Source organism: Vidua chalybeata, chromosome 4 (assembly GCF_026979565.1).
Source record: "Vidua chalybeata isolate OUT-0048 chromosome 4, bVidCha1 merged haplotype, whole genome shotgun sequence".
NCBI classification, from domain to species: domain Eukaryota; kingdom Metazoa; phylum Chordata; class Aves; order Passeriformes; family Viduidae; genus Vidua; species Vidua chalybeata.
This window is the reverse complement of record NC_071533.1, coordinates 72,590,826-72,603,815: the sequence shown is the minus strand read 5'-3', so window position 1 is coordinate 72,603,815 and position 12,990 is coordinate 72,590,826. Positions and strand designations below refer to the sequence as shown.

The 12,990-nt window shown below is 56.8% G+C and overlaps 2 protein-coding genes across 6 annotated transcripts in view; both read right to left on the bottom strand.

The window, feature by feature from the left end:
• ADAM33 (ADAM metallopeptidase domain 33) overlaps window positions 1–6,989 on the bottom strand; it is a 37,243-nt gene extending 30,254 nt beyond the window's left edge. Inside the window, exons 1-2 of the mRNA XM_053941656.1 lie at window positions 6,972–6,989; window positions 2,077–2,149 (exon numbers count right to left, since the gene is read on the bottom strand). Of these exons, the coding sequence (XP_053797631.1) occupies window positions 2,077–2,149; window positions 6,972–6,989 (91 nt within the window). The remainder of the gene's footprint in view (window positions 1–2,076; window positions 2,150–6,971) is intronic.
• Window positions 6,990–10,032: 3,043 nt separating this feature from the next.
• Window positions 10,033–12,990, bottom strand: part of ALMS1 (ALMS1 centrosome and basal body associated protein) — a 62,095-nt gene continuing 59,137 nt past the window's right edge. For 4 of the 5 annotated variants that reach the window (XM_053940308.1, XM_053940310.1, XM_053940313.1 and 1 more), the window contains one exon: window positions 10,033–10,462. In XM_053940308.1, the coding sequence (XP_053796283.1) occupies window positions 10,418–10,462 (45 nt within the window). In that variant the 3' untranslated portion in view covers window positions 10,033–10,417. The remainder of the gene's footprint in view (window positions 10,463–12,990) is intronic. The other variant, XM_053940309.1, reaches the window with a different exon arrangement.

The window sequence follows — 12,990 nt, the reverse complement described above, 5'->3', positions numbered from 1 at the left end:
GGAGCAGGAGCAGGAGCAGGAGCAGGAGCAGGAGCAGGAGCAGGAGCAGGGGCAGGGCAAGGGACAGGGGAGCTCGGAGGGCTGTGGCTTGTCAGGGTTTGTCTGAGCTGTCCCAGCCCCCCCGGGCAGGCAGCACAAGCCATTCCTTGGCTCCAGCCAAGGCAGACAGACTTTCTAAGATTATTTCTTTCCTAAACAATGTGGCTGGATTTGACTGCAGCACAGGGAGCAGCCACTGATGACTTAAGCCTGGATGACAACACAACAAAAAATTAAAATCTGAAGCTGCTGCAGAGAGGGGACGAGGCTGAACAAAAATGTCAAGGGTTGGGCCACCTTGCCATGCCAAATGCTGTCAGGGAGAGCTTGGATGGAATTATCTTCCCCAGCGAAGTTATTTACTCAGAGAGTGGAATAGCAGGGCTCGGGGCTCTGTGATTTTATAGGCTTGTTTTGGTTCCTGCACAGATCCAGGGCTTTGGCTCGAGGGAAGATGAAGTTATTGGAAAGACAAAAAGAAAACAAAGGTGGAGTTACGGGCTGGGAACTGCTGCTGGAGCTTTTTGGATCAGGTCACCCCGCCCGGCCACCTTTGTCCCCCGGGAGCGCCCGGCGCTATCGCCCGAGGTATTTAATCAGTTCCATTAAATATAGCATGGAATCAGATTCCAGGAATAGCTGCAGATAAGGGGTGGCACCATCCCAGCTTCCTTCTCCTCACCTCCTCCCAAAGCAGGAGCCAGGCCCTCCACCCCAGCCACACACGAGCTCATTTTCCGTGGGGAAACTGAGGCACGGAGTCAACCGCGCCGGGGGAGCAGCTCCGGTGGGGTTTGGTGCCCTCCCATTTCAGAGCAAAGGAATAAATCCCAGTGCTTTGAATTCCCACAGGGACGAGGGCAGGGAGCTGCTGCCTGCCCCGGCCCCAGCTCTCTCCCACGCCGGCTGGGGAGAGGATGGGATGGATCTGCTGGGCTGGGCTTCGGGCCACGTCCCAAAAATCCCTCAGTGAGGAGATTTAAGAGACGAGATTTAAGTTACGATATTTTAAATTTCCCACTGTTTTGTTTGTAGTTTTTTGCTGGGAATCTGAGAGACTCAGAGCACGGGACGGGGCCTCCAAAATCCAACTCAAATAAACCCAAATGTAGCACAGAAAGGGTTTCCCACACCCCCCTTCCCTTGATTTCCTGGAAAACACTCATTCCCATCCCTTTTTGGGAGCGTTGTGGGGAACAGCGCTGCTTTGGCGTTTGGGATGTTGGCACCCCGAGCTGTGGGACTGGGGGAGCCCCGGAGGAGCCCCGCAGAGCGCGGGATCCCCCTGGAGCAGGCAGCTTTCCCTTCTCCTCTCTTTATCCAAGCAGAGCTTTGGCCCCACCGCCCTCCCTGCTCCTCTCCCAGCTGCACGGCTCTCTTGAGTTGCTGGAAAACTTCTCTAAGCAGCAGCCGAGAGCCCGGCAAAGCTCGGAAGTGAAAAAAATAATAACAAAAAATGTGCTCGGGTAGAGGAACATCAGCCCTGACTTCTTAGAATGGCTGGGGAAGGAAATAGGGGTGAGGAAGAGGCTGCAGGCGGCCGAAGGGAGACTGGCACCCCCCTCTCCTCCTCCGGCTCCCATTTAAAACGTGATAGGAGCCTCTGGGGGAAATCTCTATTTCCTCACCAACGGAACGAGCCACGTTTCACGGCAAAACCCGCAGGGCAGCCCAAACCCCGAGCTCCTTCCCGAGAGCCACGGGCGGGAGCGGCCACGGCACGGGGGCTCTGAGCGGCCCCGGGGCTCCGGGGGGTGAGAGGGACCCCGTCCCTGTGCCGGGGGTGCCGGACCCCAGCCCATCCCTCCCCGGCCAGCGGGACCCTGCGGGGGCAGCGCCGAGCGCGGAGCGCCGGGACGGGAGCGGAGCCGCCGAGCGCGGGGTCTGGGGGCTCCCCGGGGCACGGGGGGAGCGAGCGCAGCCGGGAGCCCCCATCCCATTCCATCCCCGCCGCTATCCCATCCCATCCCCACCGCTATCCCATCCCATCCCATCCCCACCCCTATCTCATCCCACCCCATCCCCAGCCCCCCTTACCTGCCGGCCCCGCCCGGCCCCGCGGGGGGAGCCCCAGCAGGACCCCCAGGAGGGCGAGGCGCAGCCCCCAGCCCTTGGCCGAGCCCCGGCGGGGCCCGGGGGGGCCCGGCCCGGCCATGCCGCCGCTCCCGGGCTGTCACCGCCCCGACTCGGCGCCTCCGGCCCGACCTCCTCCTCTTTATGCCGTCGGGTCCCTCCCCCGCCGCGGAGCCCCGAGCGCGGCCGGCCCGGCCGGGGGGCGGCGGGGAGGGGGCGGCTTTGTTCGCCCTTATTTATTGCTGTGTTTCTTGGCCCGGCCCGGCCGCTTAATGAGAACCAGACCCGCGGCTCGGCGGCTCCCAGGCTTCCCCCGCCTGCCGCGGCTGCATCCATCATCCATCCATTATCCATCATCCATCATTCATCCACCATCCATCCATCCATCCATCCATCCATCCATCCATCCATCCATCCATCCATCCATCCATCCATCCATCCATCCATTATCCATCCATCATCCATCCATTATCCATCCATCATCCATCCATCCATCATCCATCATCCATCCATCATCCATCATCCATCCATCCATCATCCATCCATCCATCCATCCATCCCTCATCCATCCATCCATCCATCCATCCATCCATCCATCCATCCATCCATCATCCATCCATCCATCCATCCATCCATCATCCATCCATCATCCATCATCCATCCATCCATCCATCCATCCATCCATCCATCATCCATCATCCATCCCTCCCTCCGTCCATCCATCCATCCATCCATCCATCCATCATCCATCCATCCATCATCCATCCATCCATCCATCCATCCATCCATCATCCATCCATCATCCATCCATCATCCATCCGTCATCCATCCCTCTGTCCATCATCCATCCATCCATCCATCCATTGCACAGCTGGGAATCAGCAGCCTGGCACAAACAGGACAGATCCCAGGCACAGACAGGACAGATCCCAGGGCACAGATCAGGACAGATCCCAGGCACAAACAGGACAGATCCCAGGCACAAACAGGACAGATCCCAGGGTACAGATCAGGACAGATCCCAGGGCACAGGTCAGGACAGATCCCAGGCACAAACAGGACAGATCCCAGGGCACAAACAGGACAGATCCCAGGGCACAAACAGGACAGATCCCAGGGTACAGATCAGGACAGATCCCAGGGCACAGGTCAGGACAGATCCCAGGCACAGATCAGGACAGATCCCAGGCACAAACAGGACAGATCCCAGGGTACAGATCAGGACAGATCCCAGGCACAGATCAGGACAGATCCCAGGCACAAACAGGACAGATCCCAGGGTACAGATCAGGACAGATCCCAGGCACAGATCAGGACAGATCCCAGGCACAAACAGGACAGATCCCAGGGCACAGATCAGGACAGATCCCAGGCACAAACAGGACAGATCCCAGGGCACAAACAGGACAGATCCCAGGCACAGACAGGACAGATCCCAGGGCACAGACAGGACAGATCCCAGGCACAGACAGGACAGATCCCAGGCACAGACAGGACAGATCCCAGGGCACAGATCAGGACAGATCCCAGGCACAGACAGGACAGATCCCAGGGCAAAGATCAGGACAGATCCCAGGGCACAGATCAGGACAGATCCCAGGCACAGACAGGACAGATCCCAGGCACAGATCAGGACAGATCCCAGGCACAAACAGGACAGATCCCAGGGCACAGGTCAGGACAGATCCCAGGCACAAACAGGACAGATCCCAGGCACAGATCAGGACAGATCCCAGGGTACAGATCAGGACAGATCCCAGGCACAAAGAGGACAGATCCCAGGGCACAGGTCAGGACAGATCCCAGGCACAAACAGGACAGATCCCAAGGCACAAACAGGACAGATCCCAGGCACAGATCAGGACGGATCCCAGGGCACAAACAGGACAGATCCCAGGGCACAAACAGGACAGATCCCAGGCACAGACAGGACAGATCCCAGGCACAGATCAGGACAGATCCCAGGCACAGACAGGACAGATCCCAGGGCACAGATCAGGACAGATCCCAGGGCACAGACAGGACACATCCCAGGCACAGACGGGACCGGTGTCCCCAGCAGAGCGTGGCTCCTCCCCAGAGTGGGACATTTCTCCTCACCCTCCCCTCTGCCGGGCAGGAGTGCCCCTGCCTCCCACCGGGAATGTCAGCCGGCTGTGGGGCCTGGCCAGGCCGTGCTGGGAGCAGCAGCTGGGGCTGGGCAGAGTTATAAAAGATCTTTTTGTGGGCAGGAGCAGGCGCTGGCCCCTGTCACCAGCACAGGTGGCAGCTGCACCCAGCCCGGGACTGGGGAGTGAGCCCAGGGCACAGGGGAGTGCTGGGATCACCCAGAGCTGGGGTCACCCAGAGCTGGGAACACCCAGAGCTGGGGTCACCCAGAGCTGGGAACACCCAGAGCCTGGTGTCACCCAGAGCTGGGAACACCCAGAGCCTGGTGTCACCCAGAGCTGGGATCACCCAGAGCTGGGATCACCCAGAGCTGGGATCACCCAGAGCTGGGATCATCCACAGCTGGGGTCACCCAGAGCTGGGATCACCCACAGCTGGGGTCACCCAGAGCTGGGAGCACCCAGAGCTGGGGTCACCCAGAGCTGGGATCACCCAGAGCTGGGGTCACCCAGAGCTGGGGTCACCCAGAGCTGGGGTCACCCAGAGCTGGGGTCACCCAGAGCTGGAGATCACCCAGAGCTGGGGTCACCCAGAGCTGGGGTCACCCAGAGCTGGAGATCACCCAGAGCTGGGATCAGCCACAGCTGGGGTCACCCAGAGCTGGGGTCACCCAGAACTGGAGATCACCCAGAGCTGGGGTCACCCAGAGCTGGGGTCACCCAGAGCTGGGATCAGCCACAGCTGGGGTCACCCAGAGCCCGGGGTCACCCAGAGCTGGGATCACCCAGAGCTGGGATCACCCAGAGCTGGGATCAGCCACAGCTGGGAACACCCAGAGCTGGGGTCACCCAGAGCTGGGGTCACCCAGAGCTGGGGTCACCCAGAGCTGGGATCAGCCACAGCTGGGGTCACCCAGAGCTGGGAACACCCAGAGCCTGGTGTCACCCAGAGCTGGGATCACCCAGAGCTGGGGTCACCCAGAGCTGGGAACACCCAGAGCCTGGTGTCACCCAGAGCTGGGAACACCCAGAGCCTGGTGTCACCCAGAGCTGGGATCACCCAGAGCTGGGATCACCCAGAGCTGGGATCACCCACAGCTGGGGTCACCCAGAGCTGGGAGCACCCAGAGCTGGGGTCACCCAGAGCTGGGATCACCCAGAGCTGGGGTCACCCAGAGCTGGAGATCACCCAGAGCTGGGGTCACCCAGAGCTGGGGTCACCCAGAGCTGGAGATCACCCAGAGCTGGGGTCACCCAGAGCTGGGGTCACCCAGAGCTGGGGTCACCCAGAGCTGGGATCACCCAGAACTGGGGTCACCCAGAGCTGGGGTCACCCAGAGCTGGGGTCACCCAGAGCTGGGATCAGCCACAGCTGGGAACACCCAGAGCTGGGGTCACCCAGAGCTGGGAACACCCAGAGCTGGGGTCACCCAGAGCTGGGGTCACCCAGAGCTGGGAACACCCAGAGCCTGGTGTCACCCAGAGCTGGGGTCACCCAGAGCTGGGGTCACCCAGAGCTGGGATCAGCCACAGCTGGGGTCACCCAGAGCTGGGAACACCCAGAGCTGGGAACACCCAGAGCTGGGGTCACCCAGGGCCGGGGGTCACAGACAGGAGAGGCCCCGGGGCTCTGGCTACAGGGCTGCTCCCCCTCCCAGTCACTCCCTGTCCCCAGCACACGGGCACGGGCACGGGGGGGTGACCCTGGGCAGCCACAGCCTGGGGCTTCCTCAGCTCAAACTCCATCACCCCTAACGTGGCACAGCTCCCTCTGCGAGGGACACCCTCAGGTGTGACAGTCACAGAATCAGGGGATTGTTGAGGTGGGAAAAGATCTCCAAGATCACCAAGTCCCAGCTCTGCCCCATCCCCACCTTGTCACCAGCCCAGAGCTTTGAGTGCCACCTCCAGGGATGGGGACTCCAGCATTGCCCTGGGCAGCCCCTTCCCAGCACCTTTTCCATGAGGAAATTTCCCCAGTATCCAACCAACACCCTCTGGCCCAGCCTGAGGCCGTTCCCTCTCCTCCTGTCCCTGTTCCCTGTTCCCAGCCCAACCCCCCGGCTGTCCCCTCCTGGCAGGAGCTGTGCAGAGCCACAAGGTCCCCCCTGAGCCTCCTTTGCTCCAGGCTCAGCCCCTTCCCAGCTCCCTCAGGAATTCTCCAGCCCCTTCCCAGCTCCCTCAGGAACTCTCCAGCCCCTTCCCAGCTCTGTTCCCTGCCCTGGCCACATTCCCTTCTCCAGTCAAACATCTCATACAAGCCTGTGCCCTGGCAGACCCAGGTGGAGTCTCCTCAGAGCAGATGTCCCACCGCTGCCACCCCAGGGACAGCCCGGTCACACTGATGTCACACAACTCCTCAGCCGTGTCCCCTCCTCCAGGGCAGCCCCAGGGGCTCTTCCCTGTCTGGAGGAAGGTCAGGGCTGCCTCAGTGGATGAGTCAGGAGGCCAGGCAGGAGCCAGGAGCCAGCCAGGACAATTCATGGGATGTTCTGAGCCCACCTCAGGAGGGGCAGCAGCACAGCCTGGGGAGAACAACCCGGAATCTCTCTGGCATCGTGAAGCTGGAAGGAGCCTCTTGGGAAGCAGCAGGGCAGCAGCACACGGGCACATGAATAAAATTAGATTGGATTTGAGAAGCCCCTTCTCCCTAGGAAGGCTCTCACAAGTGTCCTCATCCCTCTGGAATCCGAGCTCCTTCCAGGAGCATTAATCAGCGTGGCTTCCATTTGTCACGCCGAGGTCGCTCACCCTCCCGCAGGGTCCCATTTGGCCGGGAGAATTCACTTTATCTGCTGATGTAGGGAGAAAAATATTACTAAAAGCTTGACTTTCAAACCTTGCTCGTGTGAAAGAGCCGGGCCTTTCCCGTTTCCAGCCAGATCCCTGCCCCAGGCTGAATTCCTGCCCCCGGCCAGCGCTGACTTCAGCTGGCCCCAAGAGCAGTCACGGGCTCGTGAAGGCAGCACAAAGGAAACAATATATTAAAATCTGCTTCACTGGATTAAAGTGGGATCTGCACTAATGAACAGCCAGTCAGGAAGTCGTGTCTTCCTCAGGGAATTGTTTCAGGAGAAGTGAATTATAATCCAGGACGCACTCATGGAAAAAACAAGATGGACTTTGGGGAGGGCTGATATAAAGCCCATAATCCATCTAATTTTGGGTGCCAGTGCAGGGGGTGGGCCTGCGTGGTCTTTAAGGTCCCTTGCAATCCAAACCATCCTGGAATTCTGGAAGTGTTTTCCTCACCTGCTTTGTCACAAATCCTTCACCTTCTCCTCTCCAAAGCCTTCCTGTGGTGCTCTCAGTGACAAAACAAATGGGCCAGGAGAAATCCTGGGAAGAGGCCCCAGCAGGCACCCACAGTGTACAGGCCACGTCCAGGCAGAGGGACAGCAGCAGTCACTACAGACTGGGGAACCTCCTTTTCCAAGGAAATTGGGCACTCGAGCCGTGTTTCACATCATCACTGCACTGCATTGCCATGGAAACCCTTCCAGATCCCAGCAAGGACACAACGTGCCCCAGACACCCACCCAAGCCCCAGCAGCCCCTGGTGGGAGAGGGCTTGGGGATGGGAGGGGTTCCAAAAACCCCCAAACCAGCTGGAGAGGGGTTCTCTTTGGAGGGGGTTCCAAAAACCCCCAAACCAGCTGGAGAGGGGTTCTCCATGGGAGGAGATTCCCTAAAACCCCCAAACCAGCTGGAGAGGGGTTCTCTATGGTGGGGGATTCCAAAAACCCCCAAACCAGCTGGAGAGGGGTTCTCCATAGGAAGGACTCCAAAAACCCCCACAGGGCTGCCCCCACAGAGGAGGATCCTGACTGATTCCCTCGGGATGGAATTTACAGCAGAAAGGAAGAACGAGTGCAAATGGTCATAAAGGAAGAAGTGGAAGGTGCTTCTGAAGGGAAAAAAGTCTCTCATTTTAAAATAAAGCACATTTCAAGGCAAAAGGTGGATTTTTACACCTCTTTTCCATCTCATCCAGGAGGTTTCCCAGCTGCAGGTCGGGCTGTGGACACACATCTGTCCTACACAGCAATCCCTGGGGGGTGCTGCTGATCAAAGGACAATTCTGAATTGCTGAGAACACAAATCTGCTCGACAGTGTTGAAAAAAAAAAACAGTCCTGCCCTAATTCCACTTCCAGAGCTCTGCAGAATTTACCCTAAAAGTCTGTGTCCAGTAGATTTGGAGGGGATGACTCCACTCTGGAAGCAGCACAAGACAAGCACAATTTCCTGAGTTTTTGGAAAGCAGTTTGGCGTGCTGGGAGCAGTGACTGCAAATGTCAACAGCCTCCTTCCCCAGAGCTGTGGACACTGGGAGCTCTGCATCCACAGGAGCTCCAGCCCACCTGAGGCAAGGCCAGCTCGGGAGCATCCCCGTGGAGACACCAGGGAAGGCTGGATGGGAACACCCCCACCAGCAGCTCTGGGGGCAACTTCATCACCCACAGGTTTGTCCAGCCTGGCCCCCATCCTGGGAGGGATTGCACAGCCCTGTGCCTGTGGCAGTGCTGGGGCATCACTGGGCTTGGTCTCAGAGGGATTTTGGAGCAGCAAGGCCCTCAGGCTCCCTTCGTGTCTCCTCACTGAAAGTTAAAAGCACAAATAAGCAGCTGAGTGGCCTGGAACGAGCTCCCAGTGAGGCAGGGTCGTGTTAGGGCTCCAGCACCCCCAGTCCCTTGTCCCAGGGAATGAACCTGTCCCTGTGTGCTCAGGAATCCACCAGAGCCTCAGCCCCTGCAGCCTCAGCACCTTTTGCTTCACACGAAGCTCAATTCCAGCCACAGTAAAATTCCAAAGGCGAGGCAGCAATTCCATCCCACCTGATCCCAGGGCAGGGGAAGGAGCAAATTCCAGCTCAAGGCCAGGCTGGACAGGGCAGGGGGTGGCACTGGATCCCTTCAACCCAAACCAGGCTGATGCTGTGATAAACAGGTAAAACTGGATTTTGGGAGGTGGGAAGCTCTGGGAAGATGAGCCACAGTCTGAGCTGATTTATCCCAGCCATGGCATGGTGTTATTTGTAATCTGCACTTTAACTTCCATTTCTGAGACCAGACCAGATCAGGGAATCCTGCAATGGTTTGGGTTGGAAGGGGCCCTAAATCCTACCCAGTGCCACCCTGCCATGGGCAGGGACACCTTCCACTGTCCCAGGCTGCTCCAACCCCAGTGTCCAACCTGGCCTTGGGCACTGCCAGGGATCCAGGGGCAGCCACAGCTGCTCTGGGAATTCCAGCCCAGCCCCTCCCCACCCTCCCAGCCAGCAATTCCTTGCCAAGATCCCAGCCCAATCTCCCCTTTCCCAGTGGGAGCCATTCCGTGGCTCCTGTCCCTCTGTCCCTTGTCCCCAGTCCCTCTCCAGCTCTCCTGGAGCCCCTCCAGGCCCTGGAGGGTCTCTCCAGAACCTTCCACCTCCAGTGGTGCCCAGCCCTCCCTCCCAGCACTGGGTGTTCCCTCCCAGCTGTTTCTGAGCTGAGTTGCCACAAACATCTGAGGCAGAAAATAGGAAGCCACAGCTCACACCCTCTCTGCTTTCCTCAGATGTCTTTTCCTGTTTATCCATCCCATGAACTGCTCAGTGATGATCAGATGAAACTGAGACTTGAGCACTTCACAAACCTCATCTCTCCCCTGCATCTTCTCAGTGATGCTGGCCCAGGGCACAGCCAGGGACCCTGGCAGGACAAACCATCCAAAGAAGGGGATTCTCCAGGAAAGGCCTGAAAGCTCCCACCATCACAAGTGTCTCTGCTCAGCCCCTCCTGGTCCCTGCACAAACACAGCTGCAGCAGTGATTACAACTCAGCTGTTTTATTGAAGTACAAAACACAACAAGTGAATTTTCTACACTGAGACAGGAATTAAAAAGATTTTAAAAAATCCTTGTTAAAACCCATTGAAAATAAATATATAAAACTTCTATCCCAATCAGGGAGTTATAAATATATTATGAACCAAGTTTTTCCAGACTCTGTTTCCTCTGCAAGTGCCTAACACCACTATAAAAGCCCAGCTATTTATTTAAAACCCTGACACTCCCCCAGGTCATTGTTCTTACGTAGGGCAGGATCAAGCAGTACAGAGGAGCACAGAGAGGGGCTGCAGAAGCCTTCCCTGCCCTTCCCTGTGCCAGCACGTGCTGCTGTGTGTGCTCAGCCCAGCCTGGCTCAGCTCCTCCCGTCAGCTCCAGGACACCTTCTTCCCCAGGACACGGCTGGTGATCTTCTGAGGGAAAGACAGAGGGACACAGGTGAGTTTCAGTGCTCTGGAAACTAAAAATGCTGAGCACAGCTTCTCTGCACGGATTGCCAGGGAATCCCAGAGGGGTCTGGCTGGGAAGGGGCCTCCAAGCCCACCCAGTGCCACCCCTGTGGGGACAGGGACACCTGCCCCTGTCCCAGGTGGCTCCCAGCCCCAATGTCCAGCCTGGCATCAAGGGGCAAGAAACACCCCAAAATGGGAATTTAAACTGTAATATATAATATACGTTATAAAATAATTCATGCTAAATGAAATTAAAAACCACAGCTTCTTGTGTACTAAAACCAGTGTCGGGCAACAAGCAAGCTGAGTGACAGAAATCCAAACCTCCAGGAAGACACTGGCCCCAGAGATGTACATTCCAAGGGATTTTTAGCCTGACAAGGCCCCAGCTGGAGGCATTTCTGATAAGCACCTGCAGCAGCAGCAGACCAAGTGATAGAGATTCAAACACCAAGAAGACACTGGCTCCAGAAATGTCTGTTCCAAGGGATTTCTCATCTGCCTAGCCCCCAGCAGGAGGCATTCTGATAGGCATCAGCAGAAGCTGATCCCGGAGATTTTCACCTGACAGGATTCCAGGAAAGCCTGATAATGTGCTAAAGGAGACCCTTCCAAAGTCTGAGAGACTGCATAAAAATGGGCCCCTTGGAACTGAGCCTCGGAGAGCCACGGGGATTTGGTGCCACAGAGGCCAAGTCCTGTCTGACACTGAGGGCTGGCTCAGAGTCAAATCGCTTGTGCCTTTCTTTTTCCAAATTTATACTTTGACCATTTAATAAATTCCTTTAATTATTACATCGGAGCATTCATGTGTAACATAAACCCTCAGGACAACTGAGGCAGCCCAGCAGCTGCTCCCTGGGAACACCAGGATGTCCTGCAGAGGCTGCAGTGGGAATGGTCAGGGCCAGGCCAGAGACTGTCCTTGGAAGGGGCTGGGGCTGTTCCTCAGGCAGGATCCTGGAGCACGGCTGGGATGGCTCAGGAGAGGCCTCAGGAGAGCAGCAGAGCTCCAGGCAGAGCCCAGCTGTAGCCTGTGGGGGTGCAGGGAGTGCTCTGCAGCAGCAGCAGGGGAGTGATGCTGCCCAGGAGGGACGAGGCACGCCTCAGGGGAGCAGAGGTGTGAAATACAAAGCTGTGTTCCACCTCAACCCGTGCAGCTGTGGTTATGAAATGTGTGGAACACGGCCATGGGACAGCTATAAAGATGAGTTCTAATAAACAACTGAGGAAAGCATGGAAAAAGGCTTTTGAACCAATCTTTTGTGTGCAAATAACAATTATAAGTCTTAAGTTGTTCTGTAATAAGAACTTTTGAATTATAACTTTAGAACGTTTCCTAGTATTAAGGATATTAAACTGTAGTTCTAGAATGTGTAAGTCTTAAGCTGGTTTGTAATAAGGACTTTTGAATTATAACCATAGAACGTTGCTTAGTACTAAAGATTTTAAACTGTAGCTCTAGAATGTACAAAGGATTTAAACAGAAAGGGAAGGGACCCTATCTCAAGCTCCTGGAGAAGAAAGATGGACATCAAGATTGCTGATTAGTGACTTCAAAAGGGGAAGCTGGACATCACTACCATAGATTAATGATCCCAGAAAACAGAAGTTGGCCCCACCATCTGCACACACATCCTGGGATGTATACAATAGGGTACAGAAATTGGAAAGGAACCAAACATCACCATCACAGATTTATGATCCTGGAGTATAGAATTGTGATGTTAAAGGTAGAAATGGAAACTGCCGAAAGCTGACGTAGAAACTGGGAAAAGCTTATGAATATGCATGAATATGATGGATAAATGCCAGCCAGCCCAAGAACCAGTGTGCAGTCAGAGGGGAAAACCCCCACCACGGCACCCAGTGCTGTCCTTGCTCATATGTTACCATATTAATTAATAAATTGAATTGCTGCTTGGTATATTGGCTGAGTCAAGCGTCTCATTCCTAACAAAGGGAAATCTGCACGGCCTGAGAGCAGCACAGGTCAGGCAAAGCCCCCCCAGAAGGAGCTGGAGACGCCTGGTGGGGCCCGTGGAAGGGCCAGGGCACAGCAGAGCCAACACCCAGCACTGCTCTGGGACCCCTGGCTGCACCCCAGGGCGTGCCCGGTCCCTGCAGCCCCCAGCAGGGAGTCAGAGATTCCAGAAGGTTCCCCCAGGGGCTGCCAGGCCGGCTGCTTCCCCCGTGGGGCAGTGACACCTTGTGGTGTGCCAGCCTCGGGCAGCACAGTCCCAAAGCTGCAGGAAATCCAGGCTGATTTCAGGGCTGGGGGATACCGGAGTCATCCATCACCTGCTGCTCCCCTTCACTCTCATCTACTGGAATCACAAACTCACTCCAGCTCGTGGAAAAGCCTCGGTAATGGAACGAATCAAACTCAGAAAATCCATTTCTGCTGCACTGGGGCTGAACGTTCTGATTGCTGCTGCCATCAGACCAGAATCTGTTCCCGCTACAGAGTGCAAGATTCCAGGGCACTC